Genomic DNA, 23,951 nt, shown 5'->3' on the forward strand with positions numbered 1-23,951 from the left:
CTTCCTCTCAAGTACCTTGTGAGCGCGGTTGAGGATACCATCTACAGTGATAGCACGGGCGCATATGCTTCTTTGGACACACCACACTCAACGAACTCGAAAGACGATATGCCCGAGGGTCATCCGGGAGCGCGGTAAGTGCGCGCATGGGTGCGTCGTTTATGCATCACCTTACCAGACTTCATGTGGCGTCGTACGTTCTCCAATTGATCCCGAATGTCGGCGAGCATACGTGCACGCAGCTTCGTTCTCCGTGCGCCGCGAAGACTGGTCGGCACCAGGATGCACGGCGCAATAATATCATCGAGGCGCCGCCAGACAGTAGTGAGACGCGGGCACATGGAGGGATAGCGCGTTGCAAGTTGGCAATCCCGACTGCAGGCTTCTGACTTCAGAGTCGGCCGACCTCCTCTTACTAGCATCATGTCCTCCGCTAGGAATAGATGATAAATTTGCGGAACATGCGAGGACAGAAGACATACTGTAGGAGGTGATGGTGATTCAGGAGAGTTGGAGTAACCTTCTTTAAGTGAACTGCAGAGTACTGCAATGCAAAAATCCTAATCTAAGCCAAATAAAAACAAGCATAAATGCACGTACCAACGTTTCACACCTGAAGAGCAGATGGAGAGCTACGACCCAGATTGCTGTGAGAGAGCATTGTCCCAAGGCGCCGTGCCCTCCGATTCGGAGGCCTCTGCTGTGCGCGCCCGCCACCACATCTTCCCATACGACACCAAAATCTCCTCCCCCTTCCTCACGGGCTCGCTGCCGACCCACACCGCCATCCTGAGCTCGCCCTGCTCGGTCCAGCGCTCCTCGAACAGCGCGTTCGGGCGCGCGCACACCCCGCGGTAGTCGTTGACGAACCGTGCCGCATTCCCCGCGTGCGCGGCGTCGATGCCGACGGCCGCGCCGCCCGCCCGCAGTAGCGCGAGGTCGTAGTCCGAGTGCGGGCGCGCGTCGCAGTGCACCTCACCGAGGTAGTCGAGCAGGTGCGTGCGCGGCGCGAGCTTCTTGGCTGCGAAGAGCCCGTGCTGCCCGCACGCTGGGTGCGCGAGGTTGGCGATGCGCCTGATTGCGACGAGGGTGCCGGTGCTGGTGCAGGGTGCATTCGCTTGCCTCGCCGGCGAGGTTGAGCGCGTGCCGCTGCGGAGGTGAGCGCGGATGTTGGCGGGGACCGAGGAGTGGTAGATTGGCTCCGTTATGTACTGTACGTGTGAGGGCCAGTGAGTAGGGTGGCGTAGGGATTTTGTCCTGGAGTTTTGTTGTGAGGACATGGTTGATGTGGCGTACTTACCTGAGAGGTCGCCGTAACATTTCCGCGCTGCGCGAACGGCCTTAGAATTGCAAGAATGTGCCGACGGATTCAGAGCGCCCAAGCCCACACCATGAGATTCGGCCGTATCGACATGCCACGCTCAAATTGCGGAAGATAGATGATACAGCGAGTACTTAGACGAGGTCGAGAGTATGAACTAATGGCTACAGTCACTCCATAAATCCGACTGCATAGGAACGGCCAATAGAAAGTGAGGGAGAGAGTGGAGTGGAGGAAATAAGGTTACACGCGAAACGTAGGTGGATTAGAAGGTAGATAAGCAATAAAACCAGGAAGTAATCCCAATGACCCGCCAGCAACTCCGTGCGTCCAGGATTCAGTCTATGTCAAGAACAGGCACCCAATAGATATGCGAGAGGTATTTCGCGACATGGGTACTGCGAGCCAACGGTCCTCGCACCACACGTTTGAGTGCAGATGGGCGGGTAATCAGTCGACTGTGGCGGCAGCCGTGGCCGGCTCGCTCGCTATGGCTTCCGCAGCATTGGGCTCAGGGTATTCAAGTGTAGCACTGGCACAGCGCGGCCACGACAGCATGAGCATACCGTCACTCAAAGATGCCTGGATATCGCCAGCCTAGAAGACAAAGAAACCACCAATAGTGAGCGACAGCAATCAACACGCAGATGTGGTGCGGCGTACCTGTATACCGCTGGGCAGAGGGATCTCTCGCTTATACTTGCCGTATTTGAGTTCTTGAACTTTGTAATGCGTCGGTGCTACCGCCTCCGAGGAGGTCCGGGCGAGCGCAGAGTTATCCCCACCCACATTATGTTGTAAGAGAACAGGGAAACGCCGCTCGCCCTGCACTACCAAGTGGTTGTTCTCAGTGCGGACGGATATGTCCTCCTGCTTCAGACCCGGAAGCTCGAGGACAACCGAGACGAAGGGATCGTCTGCATCATCGAACATGTCCATTCTGCGGGCAGGCGCAGTGAGTCAACCGTGGAAACAAAGACAAGAGGTACGGGGCACGTACCTGGGCGTGTACACTTTCTCTGAGGAAGATCGAGACGACTGTTGGAAGGACAAGACGCGCTGGCGAATGAGGTTCCGCACGAAGGTGTGCGCGAGCAGACGGTCGAGTCTTTGGAACTGCTCCTGGGTGCGGGGTGACCTGTGGTATCTTGCCATGTCCTTCTTGTTCGAGGAGGTCATCAACACTGTCATCAGAGAGGTTGGGGTGAGAAGAGGGGGAGCGCAGAGAGAATGAAGATTTCTTGTGCTTCCGAGACGGAGAGTCAGGGCTTATATACCTCCGAATGACTCGATTGTGGGTGAAGTCACCAGACCAAATTTGGAAACTCTGAAAATGCAACGACAAAAAACAGACACAGATGACTCCGAGGAGAGCTGAGCTCGCCTAAAGAAATTTCTTTGTTGTAAAGAGCGGTGCACGTTGAGGCTGCTTCTAAGTGCCGTGCACGGTGGCGGAAGTCGAGTAGCTGCGTGAGTGATTCACGGCACGGATAAATGGACTCCGACCCGACCACTTGCAGTCCTGGTGGCAGTGACTCCACCGGCAGCCGAGGCTGTGCTAAACTGCGGGGAAGGGGAGTTCCGCTCAGGAAGATCCCTTGTCAAAGCGCGATACCGTCGTACACAAAGTGCATCGCCAGGATGCTATGCCAGTGTGCTCACCTACTTATGAGTTTAATCTCCGAAGGGCGGGGTCCAGAGCTATTCGGCAGTGGCCGACAACCTGTGACAACATCGCCACGTGGAAACGAACCTTTCCACGACTCTCCGAACATCCCAGCGACGTCGGGCTGGCGAATTTGACTAACCGCCGATATTCTGACCTGCCATTCCTGCCGCTTGAGAACGGATCATGAGTAAAGTTGTATTCGGTATGTTGTTCCGTTCTCGCGGGCTGTGCGTTTACCTTAAGTGACGACTGTGCAGTGGGGAATGTGCCCTACACTATGGGCGAGGTACGTACGCCCTCGGCATGATACTGCGCACGCTGACTTGGCTATACTGCAGGAACAACTCATCGACGTGTTCAAGTCGGTGGGACAAGTTGTCGGATTTAGGTGTGCATCAAATGTGGCCACTGAATGTGGTGCTTCAAGCTCATCAACGCCGCCGTGCACAGACTCGTGTTTGACAGAGATACAGGAAAGCCCAAAGGCTATGGTTTCTGTGAATTTTCGGGTACAGCTCGTTCCGTTCTGAGACGCGAAATCATCGACTTGTCTGACCAACTGCGAATGCATATGTCTTCTATGAAACACCGTCTGCAAATGGCCCTGCGCGAATATTCACCATAATCAAAATGAAAATCACTTCGCTATCAATCGACGACGTGCCATCAACCCACAAACCCACAAATCCGCAAACCCACAACCCGCACAAACCCACAAACCACGTTCAACCACGTTCCTGATCATCGACGCTCTCGTACACTATTGCAACACCGAATACCTGCCTTTACGCCTGTGCTGCAATCCTCAACAACAATGCTGATGATTCCACCGAACGTAACTGCATCTCCAACAATCACGCGCACGCGCCCATGCGTCGCGCCCCACGGCACGCACTTACCTTTCTGGGTGCATGTTCAGACCATGACACCGCACTGTCGGCGGTGCGCAATCTGAATGGTCAAGACATCGGCGGCCGGCCACTGCGCATCGACCTCGCAGACTCGGACCCCTTCCTTGAAGGCAAAACTACAGTGCGGGGCGAGCTCATCGACGGCGGCGAGACGCGTGCGCAGTGGCGAGAACGTGAGCGCGAGCGCGAGGACTACCGCTCGCGGCCATACGACCCGAACGCGTTTCTCGCGAACCTATCGCCAGGTGTGCCCGTCCCGCTCGGGTCCACCGCGCTCGACACGATTAGCCAGATGCTCGCCACGGCGAACCCGAGCCAGATCCTCGAGGTTCTCGCGCAGATGAAGGTACCTAGCCCATCCCTCTTCCCAACTGAAGGCCGATGCTGATGCAGAACTGGCAGGCGTTCGTAATCACGCACCCGGAGCAAGCCCGAGCACTGCTCGTCGCGCATCCGCAGCTCGGGTACGCGCTGTTCCAAGCACTTCTCCTCAACAAAATAGTGGACCCGGCCATCCTCCAGGTGAGCATTACTCGGTAATATTCTTCCACCTTGACTCGCCTCTCACCGTGTCTGCAGCGTATGCTGGCTGCGACAAGCGCCTCCACTTCGGTGCCGCCTCAGGCGCAAGCGCCCCCGCCCGCTCCGTACCCGCAAGCTCCTCCTATGCAGCATCCGCAACCGAGCTTCATGCAATCCATGCAGGCGCCTGCTGCGCCGGTACACCACCCCGCAGCTCCTGTGCAGCCGCCGTCTATGTACCAGCAGGCTCTGCCTACACACATGCAGTCTGTTCCCCCCCTGCAGCCATCGTCATATTATCATCCTCCGGCGCCTGTGGCTCCCCCACCACAGTCCCAACAAGCACAACCGGCCGCGCAGGCAACATTACCTGAGTTCAGTTCCGCGCAAAGAGTACGCCCTCTACGAGTGTTCTCGAGTCACGCTGCGTTGTCTCACATACAACACGACTTGTCTAGGATATGTTACTGTCGGTGCTTCATCTGACTCCAGAACAAATCAACACGCTGCCGCCTGCAGAACGCGAGCAAATCCAGCAACTGGTGAGTAATGTGTTCCGCCACTGCGGCACCGCTCATTAGGTGCTACTTCGACAGCGGAGACAGTTCTTAGGAAGTGTCGCATGACTATCTCTTGCATCATCCTGGTCAACATCTGAGATCTGAGCCACCGGGCACGTCAGGCATTCTGGGCGTTTGATTCTCATTCCTCGGTGTAGTCACGCAGCACGAACATAATAAACATTCAAAAATTTTCTTGATCCGGTGACATTGCTCGGGTCCAGTATGTTACAAAAGAGAATATACCCGCTGACGCCATGACACCACAGCGTGTTGCATAGTTGCTTGATACTCTCTCCAGTCATCGTTCCCGCAATTGAACGTAGTGGCTTATAAAACTTTCCAATCTGCGGGCGTATAGCTATAAAGTGTTTCTGTGGGCCTTGGCTTGCCTATATGACGCTCTGTACATATCAAGGTTGTAAGTCATTGAATTTTGGCGGCACTTCCCGACCTTCCCCTTATGGGTTTATTTGCGCAAGACAAGTTTCACGCAAATATGCAACACGCTGTAACTGATCTATTCAACGAAGCTCATCTCACAGAAGCTTGTTCTCTAGGCAGCGGCTTGCTTTCAGAGCTACTAATTTCTTGACAACCTCGTCCAACGGCACCATCTCGCCCTTGGCCTTGGTGCCGACGTCGTCGCGATTACGCACGTTCACCGAGCGGTTGTCGTACTCTTGCTGTCCAACCACTGTACATCGCAGTATCAGATATTTCGTACATATGCATAGGCATCCTAGGATGACGCACCTAGGATGAAGTTGCACTGCGAAATCTCGCCGTTGCGGATCTTCTTCGGGAGCGTGTTCTCGCCGTTGTCGACGTCAGCAAATATGCCTAGATCGGAGAGGGTGTTGGCGACCTCGGACGCGTAGTCTTTCTGTAAAGTGAAGTGCTCGTCAATATAGCTCTTTTAATAGGGCACACATCGACATACAAAAGGAGCAGCGACAGGTACGACCAGGACTTGACGCGGAGACAACCAGAATGGCCTAGATCGGGGCATTTCAGTATCGCACCTTCAGAATCGAAATCAGTATCAACGAACCATTTGCCAGCAAAGTGTTCGGTGGTGATGGCGATGAACCGTTCCAAGCTGCCCAGGATCGCGCGGTGGATGATGACGGGTCGCGACGGGCCCTTATCAGCATTCGCGCTGTTATCAGCGCTGCGGTATTTGAGATCGAAGCGCTCGGGCAGCTGGAAATCCAGCTGAATAGTAGCGCACTGGAACGAGCGGCGCAGGGCATCACGGATGGTGATGTCAATCTTGGGCCCGTAGAACGCACCGTCGCCGGGGTTAAGCTCCCACTTCCCTGGATACTGCTTGTCGAGCGCCTTCTTCAATTGCTGGTTTTCAAATGCGGTTTCAGCGATCATTGGTAAAGACTAGTTGGATTTACTTACGTTCTCTGCTTCGTCCCAGGCCTCGATGGCACCAAGGTAATTATCAGGCCGGGTGGACAGCTCAAGCTTGAAGTCAAAGCCGAAAAGACCGTACACATGCTCCATAAAATCAAACAAGGCACCAATTTCCTCCTCAATCTAAATTATCGAAATTAACACCAAAATTTTAATTGTCTCCTAAAGAAACCCACCTGAGAAGGCATGCAGAAGACATGCGTATCGTCCTGGACGAACCGGCGCACGCGGGTGAGCCCAGTCAATGCGCCAGACGCCTCGTTTCGGTGAACGATACCGAACTCGGCCATGCGGATGGGCAGCTCCTTGTAACTGCGATCGCGCGAGTCAAAGATGAGACAGTGACCCGGGCAGTTCATAGGCTTCAGCGCCCACGGCTCTTTCTCAACGATCAGCGTGAACATGTCATCTCTGTAGTTCTGCCAGTGACCGGACGTCTCCCACAGCTTGCTGTGGTACATGTTCGGCGAGATGACTGTCGGGGAATGAGCTAATACTTCCCAGCAGCACGGTGGCACGAACCTTCTTGGTAACCACGCTTGAAGTACTCGGACTAGGTTCGAGATGAACGTCGAGATGGAGGTTGTGTATACACATATGACTTACCCGCAGAAGCTCAGTCAAGGTGTTGTATATCCGAGTGCCATGTGGGAGCCAGAAGCAGCTCCCGGGGCTGAGGTCGTTGAAGAAGAATAGCTCTTGCTCCTTGCCGATCTTTCTATGGTCTCGTCGTGCTGCCTCTGCGAGGAATTCCTTGTACTCTACAAGCTGCTTTTTGTCAGGGAATGAGATGCCATAGATGCGCTGCAGCGAGTCGTTCTTCGGGTCGCCAAGGAAGTACGACGCTGAGTTCTGCGAGACGTCATGACCCATGCGTTACAACTCTGAGCAGATACATACCTTGGTCACCATGAACGCCTTTATCTTCCCCGTGTGCGGTATGTGTGGGCCGACGCAGAGATCTACCATCGGTCCACAGCGGTAGACAGTGGTGGACGTGCCGTCGGGGATCTTGCTCTCTATGAGGTACTTCTTGTATTTGTTATACTACGCCGAGTTGTAAACACCGAGTAAAGACTGCCATCACAGGTACGTACGGAAAACATCTCGAGCAGAGTCTCCTTCGGCACCACAAGTCGCTCGAACTTTTGCTTCTGCTTAATGGCAAGGTCTGATACCTTCTCTAGAGCGGGGTAGTCGGCGTTCGTCACGACCCTGTCATCCAGAGCCATTTCATAGAAGAACCCTTCCTCAGTCGGCGGACCGATGCACAGGTGGCATCCGTAGTGACGCTCAGCAGCCTCGCCAAGGACGTGCGCGGATGAGTGCCAGAACACGCGCTTGCCTTCTGGGTGCTCAAAGTCGAGCAACTCCAATTTGCATGAACCTTCCAGCGGCCGTTCCAAGTCCCATACGTCGCCATTGACCTGATCGAGGTGAATATATTTTCGATGGCAGCCCGATGCGCACAGACCTTGGCTATGACGATACGATCCGCGAGACCCCTTGAGATCTCTTTCGCGACATCCATCGGGCTGGTTTCCCAGCTCCTGCCCTGGCGTACGGAGCCATCTGGCAACGTGATCTGAATCTCTTGACGCGGTTGTACTGCACGCGATGCAGCCCGTAAATTCTCGTAGAGAACGACGGTAGTTATAGATCACTTACCTTTCACCCACTCGTCATACTCGGCCTTTAATTTATCAAATATCTGAATTTTATGATGGAAGAACTCTGGTGGTGGGTTGAGCTATATTGGTTCTGAAAGTTAGATCTTCACGAGCGACTCATTTCACGACCTCCGCAAACCTCTAGTGGGTATGCAGACGCAGACGCGGTGTTGTCCTTCTTCTCTTTGTGTGGTTTCTGGTCACCGTTCGCGTGAGGACCTTTCAGGGCGGAAAGTTGCACCGGATGTGAAGACGATGAGACAGGGTGGGGAGCAGAGCTTGGGTGGTCACTCTGTAGGACTGCTGAGGCCATAGTGAACAATCGATACTGCAGGCGATGAGAATGTAGGATATGAGGACGGCGAGGTAACGTACAAAAGCTAAGGAGAGGTCGAGTCAACATCCAAAAGTCCCACAAACGCCGGTTTCTCAAGTCAAGCCGCTTCTTCTTCTCAAGTTATCTAATCTAATCTTGCAAACTGTCCATGTGAGGTGTAGCTAGCAGCAGGACTACAATATGCATTGAGTAACATACAGGAAATGCAAACAGACGTACACTAGGGCTACATATAGGGTATCAATATAGATCAAGTCCTTCAAGCCTCCAAACCTTGATGACTCCTGCTCGATCAGCGCTCACAACCCCGCCTCGGAACGGAGAATCAATGCTGGCAAGAGCAGTGATGGTATCTTGGTGGCCTTTCAATAGGTTTTGCTGATTATGATTTATCAGTGACATTCGTTGTGGTGGGCGATTATTGTGGCCACAATCTGGTGAAGCCGCTGAAGTCTCAACGTAAGCGGTGACGGAGCCACTCGAGGTACGAGCGGTACTACAAGGAAATATGTTAGCATGGATTATTTGCAACATATTCCGGAAAACACACCTGTATGTTGGTTTATCACCCTCAGTCTCAATCCCTGTCAGCATCGCAGATTTTTCCACCCGTCCCAGGTCCCAGTACCGTAATTTGCGATCCTCAGAACCAGTCAGTAGGAAGCCACGTCCGGAGGTTGCACGACTGGGTGCCTTGTTATCACCCTGGTCCGCCATGGTTGACCTATGTAAGACAGTGTGTCCACCAAATTCGGCACCGACCAAGATAGAACGAATGTCCGGAGATGGGTGGAGGGACAGATCATCCCTAGTCGCAACCTGAGTGTTTGACCGAGGGCGCCGAGCAGTAGATTCTAATGAACTCCCGTTTTCCTGACGAGAGCGGACCAAGGCCGCGATAGCCGCCGCAGGACTTGTCTCAGCATCAGTGACAGCCCACTCCTGTGGCGCTTCCAACTCTTGCGAAGGATTCGAAACGGCCCTGGTGACAAAACTCTCCACTAGAGAAATTTTCTCGATGTCCCAGACTTCGAGCAGGGTGTGAGGATCGTGCTCCGGGATCGTCTTGGGCAGCTCCAATGCAACTATGATCCACCTTCCTTTCCCACGGGCAGGATGGACCGCACACTGATAGATGCGAGCCGACTTTCCTCCAGAGGCAACGCTCGCCTTCCAGCTCTTGATCAAGATACCGAACCGAATGTCCCACAGAGAAAGTACGCCCGTCGAAGTGCCGCAAACTATCCAAGAGCGTTTGCGATCCAGGCACAGGCATGTAATTGGCCCATAGTGGCGAGGGTTCTCCATGTTCTGTAGAAGCCGCATTGTCCGCAGGTCAAGGATCGAGATCGTTGAATGAGTCGTAGCATACACCAGATTGGACGACGCGTCTGCCATCACCATTAGCATATAACGAAACGAGACACAAGTTACGGACGTACCTGTGTTGTAATGCACCATAGTCGTGATGTACTCGCCAGGATGCTGGATCCGATGTTCGCGAACTACTTGCAACTTGCTGTACTTCGGGAGGGTTCCGCTCTGGCTCGCATGTACACGAACGACGTGGAGGCTTCCGTCGTCAGCAGCACTGGCGAAACAATGGACACCCTCAAGCATGCAGACACACTTGACGCGCGCATGATGCTGCCCATATGTATGTCTAGGCTTACTCGTCACATTTCGCTCTAACCGCGCTGTGTCCCAGACCTTCACCGTCTTGTCATCGGAAGCCGAGACAAAGAACATGTGATCGGGCGAAACTGCCAAGCCGGTGACAGCGTCAGAATGTGAACCGAGATGAGCGATCAGGGTGCTCTCTGGTCGGCTGGAGGAACCATCCCGCGAGATAAAGCTACGCCTAGGTGCATTTCGCCGGCGGACAGGACCCTCGTGTACTCGTGGTCCGAAATCACTTTGCAGTTCACGGTTATTATCGAGATACAGATGTTCGAGCAGGTTACTGATACCGGGTTCCTGACCGTCTGTATACATCAATTTGAACGTGAATCGATTGTTGGACGTAAGAAAATGAGCGAACCATAGGTTGAGATGGGAGCCAACGATGCCACCCGTGGTCGTTCGTGCACGCGTATCGTACCAGCCGGAGAGACAGGCGAAGATCGACCTGAATGTTCGTCAGAATCATCGGGCCGTAGTTTGGAATGCGCTTCGAGTAATCCTGTGGCATTCGCCTTGGAAGATCCAATCGCAGGAGCGGCTTTCTGGCTGTCTGTGCTGCCGATCTGCAGACGATGTGGTGGTCGAAAAGTAGACGAATTCACGGTTGAAGTGACAGACTCCGCAGGACTCCCTGGTCGGTCGAATGCTAGAGGCAATGCAAGAGGCACAGGTTGCGATGTAGGTGCATCCTGGGTAGGGAGTGAAAGACTACGTGGGTCTCGAGCGCCTGCAGGTGTCAGAGACGTTGCTGAACCGTTGATGATAGCAAGTCTTCGACGAAGATCTTCAAAGGGAGCCCCATTACCTCCATGGTCCAAACTGAACGTCCAGTTGGAGCGAGGAGTCCCTGCCATTGGTGACCTGGCGGACATATCGGACAATGACTGGCGAGCCACAATTCCTCTCGGTGCTTTCAAGAATACAGTCTGTGGGACTACTGCCAACTTCTGTAGCTCGATGGCACTAGTTGTCTTCAGGCTTTCCGTGTCGACCTCTACGCTAATGCGAGACGAAAAACTTGAACCACAGAATGAGTTTCTGACTTGATTAAGTGGCAGCATTACATACCTTGATGTGGCCCGCGCTAATTTGAGTATGTAGTCTCGCATTGCTGACAACTTAGTCTCTTCGCTCTGAGTCATGCCAAGTTGCTGCAACTTGGAAATCTGTACCTCGTCTCTGTGACGCACTATGCGTGAATAGCGAGCACCACGCTTTGAACTGATTCAACTCAACTCTTCGGATCTTGCTCGTGAATTTGTGTTGCCTGATTGACGCACGGTAGTCATACTTTCTCGGGGAGATTCGGACTTCGTTGATCGGTGGCTTCTCCAGAAATGTGTCTTGTCAGCCTTCGTGGCCCACTGCACAGCGGCATCAAATATTTGCCTTGGAAGCTAACAGAATGCAATGACTACAGCGTTTAACAGGAAATCGAGTACGAACACAATACGTACCGGAGGCTTCAAGGAAGTCAACAGGCTTTGCTCGTCAACGTCACGAATATCTGATCGCAAGAAGTGCTTGAGAGATGGATATAGTATGCACCAAACGTCACTAGGGGGCAGATGTTTCGCAGCAGAAGCGATGAAAGCGGTGGCGGCTGATAAATCTCAGATACAATGCGAATGATTCTAGGACGGAGAAGTCACCTTGTCGAATCCAGATGTTGGGATGGTACAAAAAGCCAAGCGTGGCACTCATGAGCTCCCAGATCTTGATCTTCTGGAACAGGCCGAGCTCACACAAACTTGTGAGTGAGGCGAGCACTTTCGCAACCACGCTCTCTTCAACGTCTGATGATACGATCAAATCACCAATGTGATAACAACACACCGTAAGGCGAGACTCACCGGATAAAGCTTGAATCATAAGGGGAAGAATGTAGTCTTCCAAACTTCTTCCACCAGCACAAGCGGCTACGTCGACGATACTGTCAAAGAACGCGTAGCGGAGTAGCCAGTCACGGTCGTTGAGGTAGGTGATCATGTGGCTCAGTAGGACATCGTTGGTCTTCTGTCTTCCCAGAAAGATACAGAGCGAAGAGATGTTGTGCAGTACTGCGCGTTTGACCACACTGGAAGGGTCGACCAACAACGTCGCAAGATGCTCTTGGACACTATTCTGGAGATCCTGCATGCTTGCATCGTAGGATACCTGTGTATAACGTCTTATGAATGCATCAGAGTGGAAGACGGGGTGAAGACGGACCTCGAAGTGCGCCTCATCGTATTCTTGTGCATCGGCTGATAAATTATACGTGCCATGGGCTTTCAATGCCTGACCCATCTCCAGATATCGAACGGCGGTGTCTGCAAGCGCTACGATGCACTGCGAATACATGCATCGCACAGACACCTCAGGATCGCGGACGAGATGCGCGATTACAGGGATGATGTACTCCGGAAAGATTGCTGCATTAGACGGAGTGATCACGGTCACCAGCATCAGCTAGATCGTAGTGTTTGTCAGGTCAAAGTCAGAAGGTCAGCACACTGTGCAAAGATACATACTATCTGCATCAGCGTACGAAGTGCTGCAGAGCGCACGACAGCGGCATCATCATGAAGAAGATCTACGATGTACGGGACCATCCGATCAAGTTTGGCCTCGTCGGTGAGATGGGATGAAAGCGCAAGGAAGACGTCTAGCGCGCGGACTTTGGAGCTCGGCAGGTAGCAATTGCGGATGTTGGCGCATACAAGCGCGAGAATAATGAGAGCTGGACCATCTGAATACAAATGAGAAAGAGAAAGGATCGTGTGTAATAAAGTTCGTTACCTTCGGAAGCGGCGCGCTTCCCTGCAGACCAGGCACTGCGAAGTTTACTCTCCCGATTTGGAATGTACAGCTCTACCGGGAGCACATCCTGCAAGCAATCAACCTCGAAACCTACTCCACATTGTGGTCCAGATACTCACCTGAAATGGTTTTGATGATACTACAGATGACGTGTAATCGACCTTCACGTCCGTCATTGTGTCTTCGCCGGAATCAGATGCAAGATATGGTTCCACACTTTCGAAGTCAGCCCAAATGCGGTCCATTCTGTGATCGGAGTCACTGGGTAGGGGGTCGTTAGACTGATCACTGACGACGACTCCAGGAGGAGGTTGTGTCGATGGTGGCTTGATAGCTGAGGTCGTGGTGGAAAGGGTGCTGGGGTACGCGGGGTTGACCGGCGACATTGCGGAGGCAAGAGGGGTATGCGTCTCATTCACAGATGAGACGTAATTGTGAAGGAAGGAGTAAAAGGACTCAGGAAAGACAGTTCCCCGGGACGTGTGCAGAAGAGTATCAAATGTGGGTCTTGAAGACGGATCCACTGCGATCATTTGCTTGATCAAGTTCTTGACTGCTGTCTCAGCAAAATACTGGAGTCAATCATAATGCCTGACCACTCACCCTGACACCTTCATCAATCGTACTCAACTGGGAGTCGACGCTGAACTCTCCTTCGCGGTATTTGAACAGCTGGCTGAGGGTGAACAACGGTGCACCCTCCAAAAAGAGTTCGGCGACGACACATCCCGCACTGAAGCAATCCATAGCTTCAGTAACCTTGCCATCCCTCCTACCCTCGCCATCCTCCAGAGCAAGTCGCGACTTCTTCGCGCTGATGTCTGGGTTGTTCGCGGCGGTATAAAATCTCTCCGGAGCTATATAGCACGTCCGGCGGCCAGATGTATCGAAGAAGAATGAGAAGTCCGAAGGGTCGTCTAGAGGAAGATATGTAGGCTTGTAGGAAGCAAAGTCGGAGAGGTAGACCCAGTTCCATGACGTTACAAGAATATTCTCCGACTTGATATCACCATGTGAGATTTTCCTGTTTCGTGTGTCATGGAGGGCATTCAGAAGCTGAAATGCTATCCATTTCTTCTCAATCATGCTCAAGAACGGGCGAGTGCTTGGAGAAGAGTACAATAGATTCGTTACCTTAAGATATAAATTATCCGTAGAATGTACATACCTGATACGATCATATAAGCTGCTAGCAACCCACTGGCGGATTACATATCCGGCCTTGTCGGTCTCCGCAAAGTTTTGGTAATTGTAAACATTGGCAATGTCCGAAAGAGCCTCGCGCTCAACTATCTATAATCAAGGGCTGACCCTGTTTCCGGCTGCATTTGCACATACCTTTCAGTCGTCTGTGGTACTTCCTCAAGCTGAGTCCCGGGTCCGGCTTGACGAATATCTTGACCACTAGGTAGCCATTCTTGTGCCGACACTTCACGGTTTTAAGAAATCGTGCCGACCCCAAACTAACCTAGCTGTAAGCCAGAGTAACAGGAAGAGATAGATCCACATACCTTCCCTCGTACACCATATCGCCTCCCAACTCGGCCACAAATGAGTCCAAAGCACCGCTGGTGCGAGTCAAAGACTGGGCATTTCCCATACGTCTTCGCGTTTCACGAGCGTAGGGTGCTGTAACGCGGTTGTTCTGAAGAGACGATATGACCAATAGACCGCGTGTTTAACAGCTTTAGAGAAGAAAAAAATAGATTCAGACAGCGTAAAAGATCTATAACACTTCCGGCAGCACAGTCACCGCCCCGAGTCCCGCACAGAATTAAGGGCTTATTGACCAGGATGAGGACGCACTCAAGTTGAAGCCACAACCGAGAGTAAAATTAGGTCAGAGCAGCAGCACCGTTTCTAACCGTCCCTTACAACCTCACGTAGACTAGTTAGCGCAGATACGGGGCCCGTGTTTGATAGTGCAGAGAAGCTGACAGACCAAGCGTTGAAGTTGACGTTGAACTGCTAGGCTGTCCGATTGAGGAAGGTGTCTTTCACGTGACTATCAACGCGTTGAGTTTCCAGTAACTCGCTTAGAGCTCCGATCCCGCCGGAGGCCATTTTCGGGGGTTAGGACAGTCATTTTCGGGGGTTTCGCAGGTTTCGGGGGGAAATGGGATCGAACATTTGCGGTTCAAAACGAATTTTCGCCGGAAAATCCTTCCAAGTTGAGGGTCTCCGGGAAAATTTCTCCCAGGAACCATTTTTAGGGGATTTCTCGGGGATGTTCTGCATGTAAGTTGTACCGGTTTTTCGACCATTTTCGGGGGTCCGAGATCGAAGGTCCGGCCTGCGGGCCCAATTTCGGGGTTTCACGTAGTCTAGGATCATTATCCGGGAGCCCACTGAGAAGTCCCCCGTGGGAGTTTTTGAGCTACGTGCCAGACAGCGGAAGGGACGGCTGCGTCATCGGCACTAAACTATAATTCCCAAAACGCGTCGGTGGCAGAGATGTCAGTCGCGTCAACTCTGTATGTATGCTACGTAGCTGTAATCCACGCCGTTCTCTATGTCCATCATACCTGCAGAAGGCTCTTCAGAATGGCTCGAGTCGTTGATCGTTCAGAAGTGCGGAGTTCCCTCGGTTCGCGATTTCCAGCTATGCCATGGCATGGACCTCATCCACGGCAAGGATCTGTTCCTCGTCATCGCGCCGGGCCAGGGGAAGACGACGGTTATGCATGCTCCGCTACTGGCTGCACAAGCCCAGATGAAGATAGGAATAGCTCTCATGATTGTGCCTACTAAATTGCTAGCATTGCAGCAGGTACTGTCGTGCTGACAAGCACACCGACAGTAGTTTCATTCTGACCTTGAGTATAGGAAACTGTGGCCAATAGCCGCGGAATTCGTGCACTGGCTATCAACGAAGACACTATGAGAGAAGCATACCACAACAATCGCGATCTTCTGGCCGAGCTTGTCAGCGGAGAGGACATTCGTCTTGCCATCATGAGCCCTCAAATGCTCCGGTCAAAACGCGTTCGTAGCCTGCTGTTGCAGCAAGCTGTCAAGAGTCTTGTCTGCTGGTTCTTCGTTGACGAAGCACCGTCGCCATGAGAACTTTTTACAGCACGCGAAGCTTGTACACAGGTAAGACGCGCCTGTGGCTGCACGCGACTTGAGCGCTAAAGATTCGTGCGTCGAATTGCCGTCGGCATCGTTCAAAGTCCGGTTTCCCACGGGGGACTTCTCAGCGGGTCATCGGTAATGATCTCAGCCTCTATTACAAAGGAACGACTGTCTTCCTGCAGGTAACTAGAGGCTGTATCTATGAGCCTAGGTTTCACGTATGTCTATTGCGTGTTTCCGCGGAGATCAGATCAAGCTACTTCGTGTCGTACATGAGGACCCCCGACAATTGGGGAAGGTCCCTGAGCCAGTTACGGACAAATTTTGAACTTTTGAGAGCCTCATGCCTGGTATTTCACGGACAAATCAGGGGGTCGACCCCGGGATAGCCTGAGGATTTTCCCGGACATATAGGCTTGGACGTTGTGAATGCCTGATCCTTTTCGGACAAATTTTGACCCCAGCTGAACCTATCTATGGTGCCGGCGATGCCGTCCGGCGATATGGAAGGCGCTCGGACCTGGCCTCACCGATTTGGAAGGGCAGCTCGGACCCAACTCGCCGCTTCGTAGATGTTGACTTCTCAAGTATGTGTCTTCCTTGCTGCAAACATCGTTTCGTTCACCTTCCATCGGCTTACTTCTTACGCTTACTTCCAGGCAATCACCGGCTCAGTCCGGATCTTCGTATGCTCGACATTGCCCCATGTGCTTACGGATCTTCAGTGAATTGATTACACCTACATTGATATCTGGTATATTGGCTAGCGTGAAGATTCTGACGGCAAGGAAGGGGAAGGGAGCGGGCGAAGTAGATGAAAGTATGAGTTGACGTTTGCATTCCATGGAGTTCTAAGTGGCTATGGAGAGATATCACACTCTTTACGACGAAATGTAAGGTCTCCTGAGGCCTGATCGGTGAATCTCTGTAAAGATGAGAAGTCCAACTAAGTCATGTAGAGTCATTAAATAGTCGTGTACTAGTCAATTTGGCCAGAATTTTGTGTTTTAGCTACCAGCCTGTGACTATTTTTGTCAGGTTTAGTCTACAAAAAGTCGAGAATTAGTCTGGAGTTGGGGAGCGGTAACGACACTGCAGCCACCAAGTAAAGTCAAACAATAGTCCGTCATAGTCATCCGTAGTCAAATTTCAGTCATAAAGTAGTCAAACTCCAGTCACTCTCTTTCATCGAAATAGTCATCAAAGGTCATCAAAAGTCATGAATTCATCACGCAGAGTTACTACAAATGAGAACAATTTGGCACTAGCGACACAGCAGCGACATGCCCCTCCCCTCCTCGCGATGAGGCTCAAACTTTTGAAGTGGCCATCTTCTTAAGCTTGCGCTGCGAACCGAAGCGTCAGAAGTAGATGCAAAGAATGGGACTAGTATCATACCTGCTGCACGATGACATCGACTTCTGCCTTAGATGGCTGGGCGGTTGCTTCGGCGGACAGAATGATTGATACAAGCTTGTCTGTAAACACGAAAATGAGTGCACCAAGTCATACAGAAGGTAAAAAAAAAGAGAATTCTTACCTTTCTTAATGGAGGAACTCTTCTTTCCAAGCTTCATATTGACCGCCAACTTCCGATCGATGATCCATTCAAACAATTCATCTCTGTTGAGCGACTATCCGGTGGCGCACATCAGTGAAAATAAACGGTAAAGGCTAAATGTATGTACAGTGATATATGCACGCGGGTCAGAATTGCTGTCGGCCATAGGTTTGCCACTACCAGACGAGTTGGAAGGGCACGAATCAGAGTTCATGGACAAACCGGTGTCGGCAGAGGGCTGAGAGACATTGACCAAAGTGGCGGCAGAGGGGGTAAGAGTGGCGGCAGAGGAGTCAGGAATACTGGCGATGGCGTCAGCAGTGGACATGGTGCATGAGTCCGATGATGTGAAAGCTTTGCCCTTCCCCTTCACAACAGGCTGTAGTGAACATATTTAGAAGCAACACCCGCCAAGATAATATAGCACTTACTTCTCCTGCGGCTTTCCAGAGCCTCCAAAGGATTTCGACTGTCATCTCCAAGTATGCATCGCTAAGATATGTGTTCGTTTTGATCCCGCTGACAAAACACACATGTCTTGCAACCTTGCACGTCTTAATGGCGGCGGCAATTAATCTTCGTGTGGCCTCACTCCCAATGCCATCCCATGAGACAAGTGTGGAGCTGGAGGTCATCGAGCCTGCTGTAAACTGGTAATGGCCCCACGCTGTTCCAAGATCGTCTTCCAAGAGGTCGGGTGAGTTAGGATCAGCGCTCTCAATACGCTCGATAAATGTGATGACTTCCGATGTCGGAGAACCGATGTCGAATACAAATGTGAGCTTCATGGAATTGAGCAGCTCCAAACCACTTATTAAATCCGGATGGCTACTGGACAAGGCATCTGCAAGCAAATAAATAAACAAACAATAATGATGAACGAAGCGTACCTATCAAATTTTCGATTGACGGATCGACATTGATGAAGCTGATGTCAATGGCACTTTTCACCGTTAGGCCAGATACCGAAGGAGAGATGACAGAGGCAACGACAGAGGGAGGCGCGGAAGGCACTTGGGCTATTTACCATGAGGTTCAATAACGCAAAAGGACCATGTAAATTTACTTACCGAGAATATTACCGATTGCACTCAGCTGTGGTTCCACAGGCATGGTCACTGGGGCAGATGTTAGACTCAGCTGCGGTTCCAATGCAGGTGTGGCCACTGGGCCAGATGTTCGACCCTCTGCATGTTGCGATACCACACCCGCGACAGGCTTCTTCTTTGGCTTGCTTGAAGAAGTGGAGTGGACACGGCGCCTCTTGTTGGCAACAGAGACCTGCGAGGCCATCGAGGTGGAGATTTCACCATGCTCAGATGCACGAGTGTTGGTGGTGGAAGTGCTGATGTGACTAACGTCGTCATCATCATTGTCGAGTTCGGAGTCGGGTTTGTGCTGCTGGAGCAGCATAGGACCAATGATGTACTCCGCCTTCCAATGGTCTGAGCAAAGGGCGAGCAACGGTTGTTGCTTCTCCATCTTCAGCATGGCTGCTTCCCATTCGCGTGGATATGCAGCCTTGAATACCTTTTTTGTTCGCTTTATGTTGTGATACCGACGGTCTCGAGGAGGTGGAAGAGAGAGAAGCTCGTTCTTGACTACGCGTGCAGTCGTCTGAATCGTGTGCCACTCTGCACTTGAGATGAGGTCACCGTTCTCGTGTCGAATGGCCTGATCCATAGGAATCCATTCAGGATTAGCTACCGTGATGTGGACATCATCGTCCTTCTTACAATCCTCTTTGTTCCAGAGGACCGTGAATGGATATGTCTTTTTCAGCACAGGAGGAGAGACAATGCTGCTATCTTGTGAGATCATGCCACTGCGATGCGAAACAGAGTCGCTTGGCATGAGTGTCGAAGTACTGTGTAGTATATAGGTTAATCGGATTGAACGTGAGGGGAAAAGCTTACCTGACAAAACTTGGGGATCGGCTCTTCTCGGACTTTAAGGCCTGCAGCTCTTGTGTCAACTGCTTATTTTCTTGCATAACCTGCATCAATTCAGTCTGTACATCAGATAACTTGATCACCTGAGCACTTGTTCTGCGCAGCTCGGTGTACAAGTCGGCAACGTGGCGATTCTTCATAAGTTTGGAGAGCTCGAGCCCTGCAATGTCATGATCAGTGAAGGACTGATGAAGACTTGCAGATCCAGAAGGCAGAGAGAAGTTAGTAGAGAAATCTGAAAAATTAGAGGGTTGGAATGACATTACTAGGCGGCCAACACAGAGAGCGCCATGTCCGCAAGGTTTGAGTTTTCGAGATTTGTCAGCAATCCAAATTAGGAAATGGACCACGTTGTAACCAGATGGATGCAACACAGCTATTGGCCGTACCGCTCTCTTGTTCTCTGACTCTCACTACATCTCATTACACTTTTCTGACCAGCTCTACACTCCTGAGACTAAAGACAATATGCTTTGCCAGTGCAGTCAATGCCACCCCGGCAAGGAACGCGGTCCCAAAACTATTCGAAAACACCTCTACAAAGATATTGAAGAGCTTGAACATCTGTTTCACACAGAGGAGTTTCGCGACCATCTTCACACCTGTATTTCTTTGAACACTCAGACACTGTGGAACATATCATCAGAAGCTTCCAGTGAAATATTGGCTGCTTGTATGTTTTTTACTTAGTTATTTGTAAATCTTACAGCTAATATAATTATAGACTCAAATGCTAAGGACAGTTTGAATCCTTGCATGTTTTTTACTTAGTTATTTGTAAATCTTACGGCTAATATAATTATAGACTCGGACAGTTTGAATCCTTGTATGTTTTTTACTTGGTTATTGGTAAATCTTACAGCTAATATAATTATAGCCTCCAATGCTAAGGACAGTTTGAATATAAGTGAGGAGAGAGATCTAGTTGATGAAAATATGGAAGAGGTATATGCTATGGAAGTGGATGAAGATATGGAGGATAATGAGAAGGAAGCTGAGGAAAAAGCCAATACAGAAGCTGAGGAAGAAGTCGAGGAAGAGAATGAAAATCTTCTTATATTTCCTCCTCAAATTCAAGAAACTGACTCAAGTGATATAGATTCAGACGATGGTGATACAAGTGGTATATTTCCTCCTCAAATTCAAGAAACTGACTCAAGTAATATAGATTCAGATGATGGTGATACAAGTGGTATCAACTCAAGTGATACTGAGACTCAAGACGATATCGTGGAGCCTGCTCATTTTCAATATCCTCAAGCACGAGTGGATCTTCAGAAAGCTCTCCTGAATAAATATTCCTGTCCCTCGGAGCCTCCTTTCTCTGCATCTCCACCACGGGATTTATCTAGGTCTGAATTTCAATCTCTTCGACATTATATTGCTTGGAAGCTGTCCAATGGAACAGTGAAAGCATATAACTATCATGCAAATGTTTTGGCAGATGCATCCCAAGTGGATATCTTGTCCCTATATTTGGTCCACAAGCTAGCAATAACCTTAACAGACACCACACCACTGCAAATTAATATGTGTCCACGAAGCTGCATTGCTTATACTGGTCAATTCGAAAAGATGGATACCTGTCCATTTCTTCGAGACAACAAACTCTGTGGAAAGCCACGGTACTGAGCTGCAAAAAAGCCCAGAGCACAGATGCTTTATACCCCATTTACTGCAGTTATCAAGGCCATGTTTGCAAATGTGGAGACTTCAAGACTTCTACGATATAGGGATAAATGTTTACAGCAGACCTTAAAATTGCTTGCAGAAGCTTCACAGGTAGGTTTTACTTATATATATATATTTAATATGTTTGAAACTGATTCCAATGTGCACATCCATCATTATACACAGATGGATCTATTTCGGGATTCACGAGATATTGCATTTGCCTTGTCCACAGATGGTGCTCAGCTCACAATGAAGAAACACTTAAACACATGGATCCTTATCCTGATCTTGCTGAATCTCCCTCCAGAACTGCACTATAAATCTCATCGCATTCTCATTCCTATGGCTATTCCAGGCCCACAAAGTCCAGGAGACATTGAATCCTTTTTGCGACCTCTCTTTGAAGATCTAGCTATGGCAAGTGAGGGCATTTGGATGTGGAATGCCATCGATTCCTCGTATTTTGTTCACCATGCTTTTCTTTGCATGGTCCTTGGAGATATGCTGGGCTCTGCAAAAATGAATAGAATGGCAGGACACTCTGGACTTCATGGTGATCGATTTAGTGAAGTACAGGGTGCACGCTCGAGCCTCAAGAAAGGAGCAAAGGCACAGTACTATCCTATATCACCTCCAGATAATGCAAGATATAATCCCAGTCGCACCCCTTTCTATGATCTTGACAATTTACCATTGCGGACTGAAACAAAATATTGGGACACCATTGCAAAGCTTCTGCATGCTACCTCAAAGAGAGAACAAGCTGTGATTACACGAGATACTGGAATTTCTCGTATGCCTCTAGCTGCAGCAAGTCATGCATTCATACATCCATCCTTCTATTCTTTGGATCCATTTCACCTCCAGTATGAAAACCAAATGGCTTTTATATGGGATTTGTGGACTACTTTTAGTTCACCTCAAGATCCAATTCATCTCAGCAAAGAGAAAGCAGCATTATTTGGAACTCTGATCTCAGAAGCAATGTCCTCACTCTCTCCATAATTCTGTGGACCAGTTCGTGATCCTTATTTGAAATGACAAAGCCAGTACAAAATCTACGAATGGATGGCTTTGCTTCATTGGTATATTCTTCCAATTGGATTGGAACTGGGCTTCAATTCTATGGTCCTTTACAATTTTTCCCAATTTGTGGAAATTGTAGAGTTTGCCATGACAATCAGGCCTAGAAGCGATGCCGATATTCACTGGCTTCACAATATGATCAAGACATTTCTGATAGGTTTTCAGACACTATACATTGGAGTCGATCCAGAAAAAATTTCAAGATTTCGGCTATGCATTTTTCAGTTGATTCATGTGCCCATCCACATCAAATGGTATGGCTCTATACGCCTTGGCTCACAAGCAACTATAGAAAGAACTATTGGGGAACTTGGTTCAAAAATTCGTTCCAAGAAGGCACCATTTGCAAATTTGGCCAACCTAATTTTGGAAAGACAACTTGTTGAATCCCTTCTTCTATACTATCCTGCACTCGCACCGACTTCGAAACAACCAGACACCAATAAGCTGTTGCTTTTTTCCAAATTTGCAGTGAACAAAAAGGAGCGTAAACCAGGAACGGTATTCTATCAACAATTACAAGCAATCTCAGAGTCACAGCAGATTGCTTTCAATCTTGATGCAATTGTTACAAGATATGGAAAACTACGTGTAGGCAGTCAAGGTGCTGTCTTGAACAGCCATTTGGGCGAGCTTCACCAAGGCAAAATTCCCTCAAGATCTCATCGCTACTTCGAGGGTCATCTGGCTGGAAGTACAGCCCCAATTTTTGGTGAAGCACTTGCATTCTACCAATTCAATGGAGAGGCAATAGCTGTTTATCATCCAATCAATGATATACAGCATCCATTGAAGACTTGGAAGGGGAAGTGGTCTAATGAGATCAAAGTTGCCCCAATTTCAGAAATTGTGGATGTTGTTGGAGTATGGAACTACAAGTCTGTTGTCTATGTGCTTAGAAAGCATCCAGGACTTGATTGGTTGACCCCGGAAGAAAGGGGAGAGGCCAGGGAGGCAGAGGAAGAGGCAGAGGATCTAGAAGAAGGCTTTAACACATTCTAGCAGATCTCTTGACTATTGCAGACTACTGTATGACAAATTTCTTGGCATTTTTTTCTCAATTTGTAAGCTGACAATTTTTGTGACTAGCAGTAGACTATAATGCGACAACGACTGTATACTGTTTGACTACATATGACTTTGTTGGACTTCCCGTTTTTTACAGAGGGTGAATACGGACAAAATTGGAGCCTTTCTTAGGCCTGATCTGGGAATACGGACATTTCTTCGGTGCACGGATGCCTGGTCCAAAACCCGGACAAATATGACCTCTTAAGGCCTGAGTTTTCGCGGACATTTCAAGCCAAAATATGGCTTCTGCTGACGGACATTTTGGGCCCCTCCAGATCAGGCATCCTCGCCAATTGTCGGGGGTCCTCGTACATGGAACATACAGGGTTTTCATAAAATTTTGCTGTGCACCTTTTTTTGGCGCGACATCTGGCCTCGGAATGCTTGCAGAAGCTGTTATCCCAGGCTTCATCGAGGTGAGGAGGCTTTATCTGATGTTCACCCAAACAATTACTCCTCCAAAGCATATCCACGAGTCATAGGATCTGTGTTCTTGAGTCTTTTGCACCTTTGTTACATCATTCCCCATTTTCTCGTACACATGTTGCAATGAAAATCCTGTTTCCCACCACATTGCCATACGAGGGAGGTTCAGAACTCTCGGATGTGTTCCAGAGCTCATAAGTGTA

At 50.1% G+C, this 23,951-nt stretch overlaps 8 protein-coding genes across 8 annotated transcripts; 2 read left to right on the top strand and 6 right to left on the bottom strand.

The window, feature by feature from the left end:
- Positions 1 to 632: 632 nt before the first annotated feature.
- Positions 633 to 1,414, bottom strand: SCP_0506500 (SET domain protein; the record flags this gene model as incomplete). The annotated part of the gene is made up of 3 exons (XM_027758707.1): positions 633 to 1,211; positions 1,301 to 1,327; positions 1,391 to 1,414. The coding sequence occupies 3 exons, from the start codon at positions 1,412 to 1,414 to the stop codon at positions 633 to 635; spliced, it is 630 nt and encodes a 209-aa protein (XP_027614508.1).
- A 357-nt stretch (positions 1,415 to 1,771) lies between these two features.
- On the bottom strand, positions 1,772 to 2,512 carry SCP_0506510 (hypothetical protein; the record flags this gene model as incomplete). Its single annotated transcript, XM_027758708.1, has 3 exons — positions 1,772 to 1,918; positions 1,985 to 2,261; positions 2,322 to 2,512. 3 exons carry the CDS (start codon positions 2,510 to 2,512, stop codon positions 1,772 to 1,774), a joined length of 615 nt encoding a protein of 204 aa, XP_027614509.1.
- A 661-nt stretch (positions 2,513 to 3,173) lies between these two features.
- Positions 3,174 to 5,049, top strand: SCP_0506520 (Uncharacterized RNA-binding protein; the record flags this gene model as incomplete). Its single annotated transcript, XM_027758709.1, has 9 exons — positions 3,174 to 3,192; positions 3,248 to 3,276; positions 3,329 to 3,378; positions 3,441 to 3,499; positions 3,910 to 4,247; positions 4,304 to 4,423; positions 4,481 to 4,816; positions 4,882 to 4,965; positions 5,020 to 5,049. 9 exons carry the CDS (start codon positions 3,174 to 3,176, stop codon positions 5,047 to 5,049), a joined length of 1,065 nt encoding a protein of 354 aa, XP_027614510.1.
- A 473-nt stretch (positions 5,050 to 5,522) lies between these two features.
- SCP_0506530 (Threonine--tRNA ligase, cytoplasmic) lies at positions 5,523 to 8,394 on the bottom strand (the record flags this gene model as incomplete). The annotated part of the gene is made up of 13 exons (XM_027758710.1): positions 5,523 to 5,680; positions 5,740 to 5,869; positions 5,927 to 5,981; positions 6,038 to 6,339; positions 6,397 to 6,534; positions 6,588 to 6,886; positions 6,934 to 6,964; positions 7,018 to 7,263; positions 7,312 to 7,458; positions 7,509 to 7,838; positions 7,886 to 8,019; positions 8,080 to 8,161; positions 8,221 to 8,394. The coding sequence occupies 13 exons, from the start codon at positions 8,392 to 8,394 to the stop codon at positions 5,523 to 5,525; spliced, it is 2,226 nt and encodes a 741-aa protein (XP_027614511.1).
- Positions 8,395 to 8,658: 264 nt separating this feature from the next.
- Positions 8,659 to 10,955, bottom strand: SCP_0506540 (hypothetical protein; the record flags this gene model as incomplete). Its single annotated transcript, XM_027758711.1, has 4 exons — positions 8,659 to 8,914; positions 8,969 to 9,809; positions 9,861 to 10,403; positions 10,460 to 10,955. 4 exons carry the CDS (start codon positions 10,953 to 10,955, stop codon positions 8,659 to 8,661), a joined length of 2,136 nt encoding a protein of 711 aa, XP_027614512.1.
- A 543-nt stretch (positions 10,956 to 11,498) lies between these two features.
- SCP_0506550 (Putative serine/threonine-protein kinase) lies at positions 11,499 to 14,503 on the bottom strand (the record flags this gene model as incomplete). Its single annotated transcript, XM_027758712.1, has 11 exons — positions 11,499 to 11,704; positions 11,754 to 11,897; positions 11,955 to 12,258; positions 12,313 to 12,552; positions 12,615 to 12,832; positions 12,883 to 12,970; positions 13,023 to 13,451; positions 13,507 to 14,008; positions 14,072 to 14,192; positions 14,242 to 14,366; positions 14,415 to 14,503. 11 exons carry the CDS (start codon positions 14,501 to 14,503, stop codon positions 11,499 to 11,501), a joined length of 2,466 nt encoding a protein of 821 aa, XP_027614513.1.
- A 912-nt stretch (positions 14,504 to 15,415) lies between these two features.
- On the top strand, positions 15,416 to 15,966 carry SCP_0506560 (hypothetical protein; the record flags this gene model as incomplete). Its single annotated transcript, XM_027758713.1, has 2 exons — positions 15,416 to 15,673; positions 15,730 to 15,966. 2 exons carry the CDS (start codon positions 15,416 to 15,418, stop codon positions 15,964 to 15,966), a joined length of 495 nt encoding a protein of 164 aa, XP_027614514.1.
- A 1,322-nt stretch (positions 15,967 to 17,288) lies between these two features.
- SCP_0506570 (hypothetical protein) lies at positions 17,289 to 19,393 on the bottom strand (the record flags this gene model as incomplete). Its single annotated transcript, XM_027758714.1, has 7 exons — positions 17,289 to 17,324; positions 17,377 to 17,456; positions 17,519 to 17,612; positions 17,667 to 17,918; positions 17,971 to 18,383; positions 18,430 to 18,558; positions 18,610 to 19,393. The coding sequence occupies 7 exons, from the start codon at positions 19,391 to 19,393 to the stop codon at positions 17,289 to 17,291; spliced, it is 1,788 nt and encodes a 595-aa protein (XP_027614515.1).
- Between the last annotated feature and the right edge of the window lie 4,558 nt (positions 19,394 to 23,951).

Source organism: Sparassis crispa (assembly GCF_003851025.1).
Source record: "Sparassis crispa DNA, contig_000004F, whole genome shotgun sequence".
Taxonomy (NCBI): domain Eukaryota; kingdom Fungi; phylum Basidiomycota; class Agaricomycetes; order Polyporales; family Sparassidaceae; genus Sparassis; species Sparassis crispa.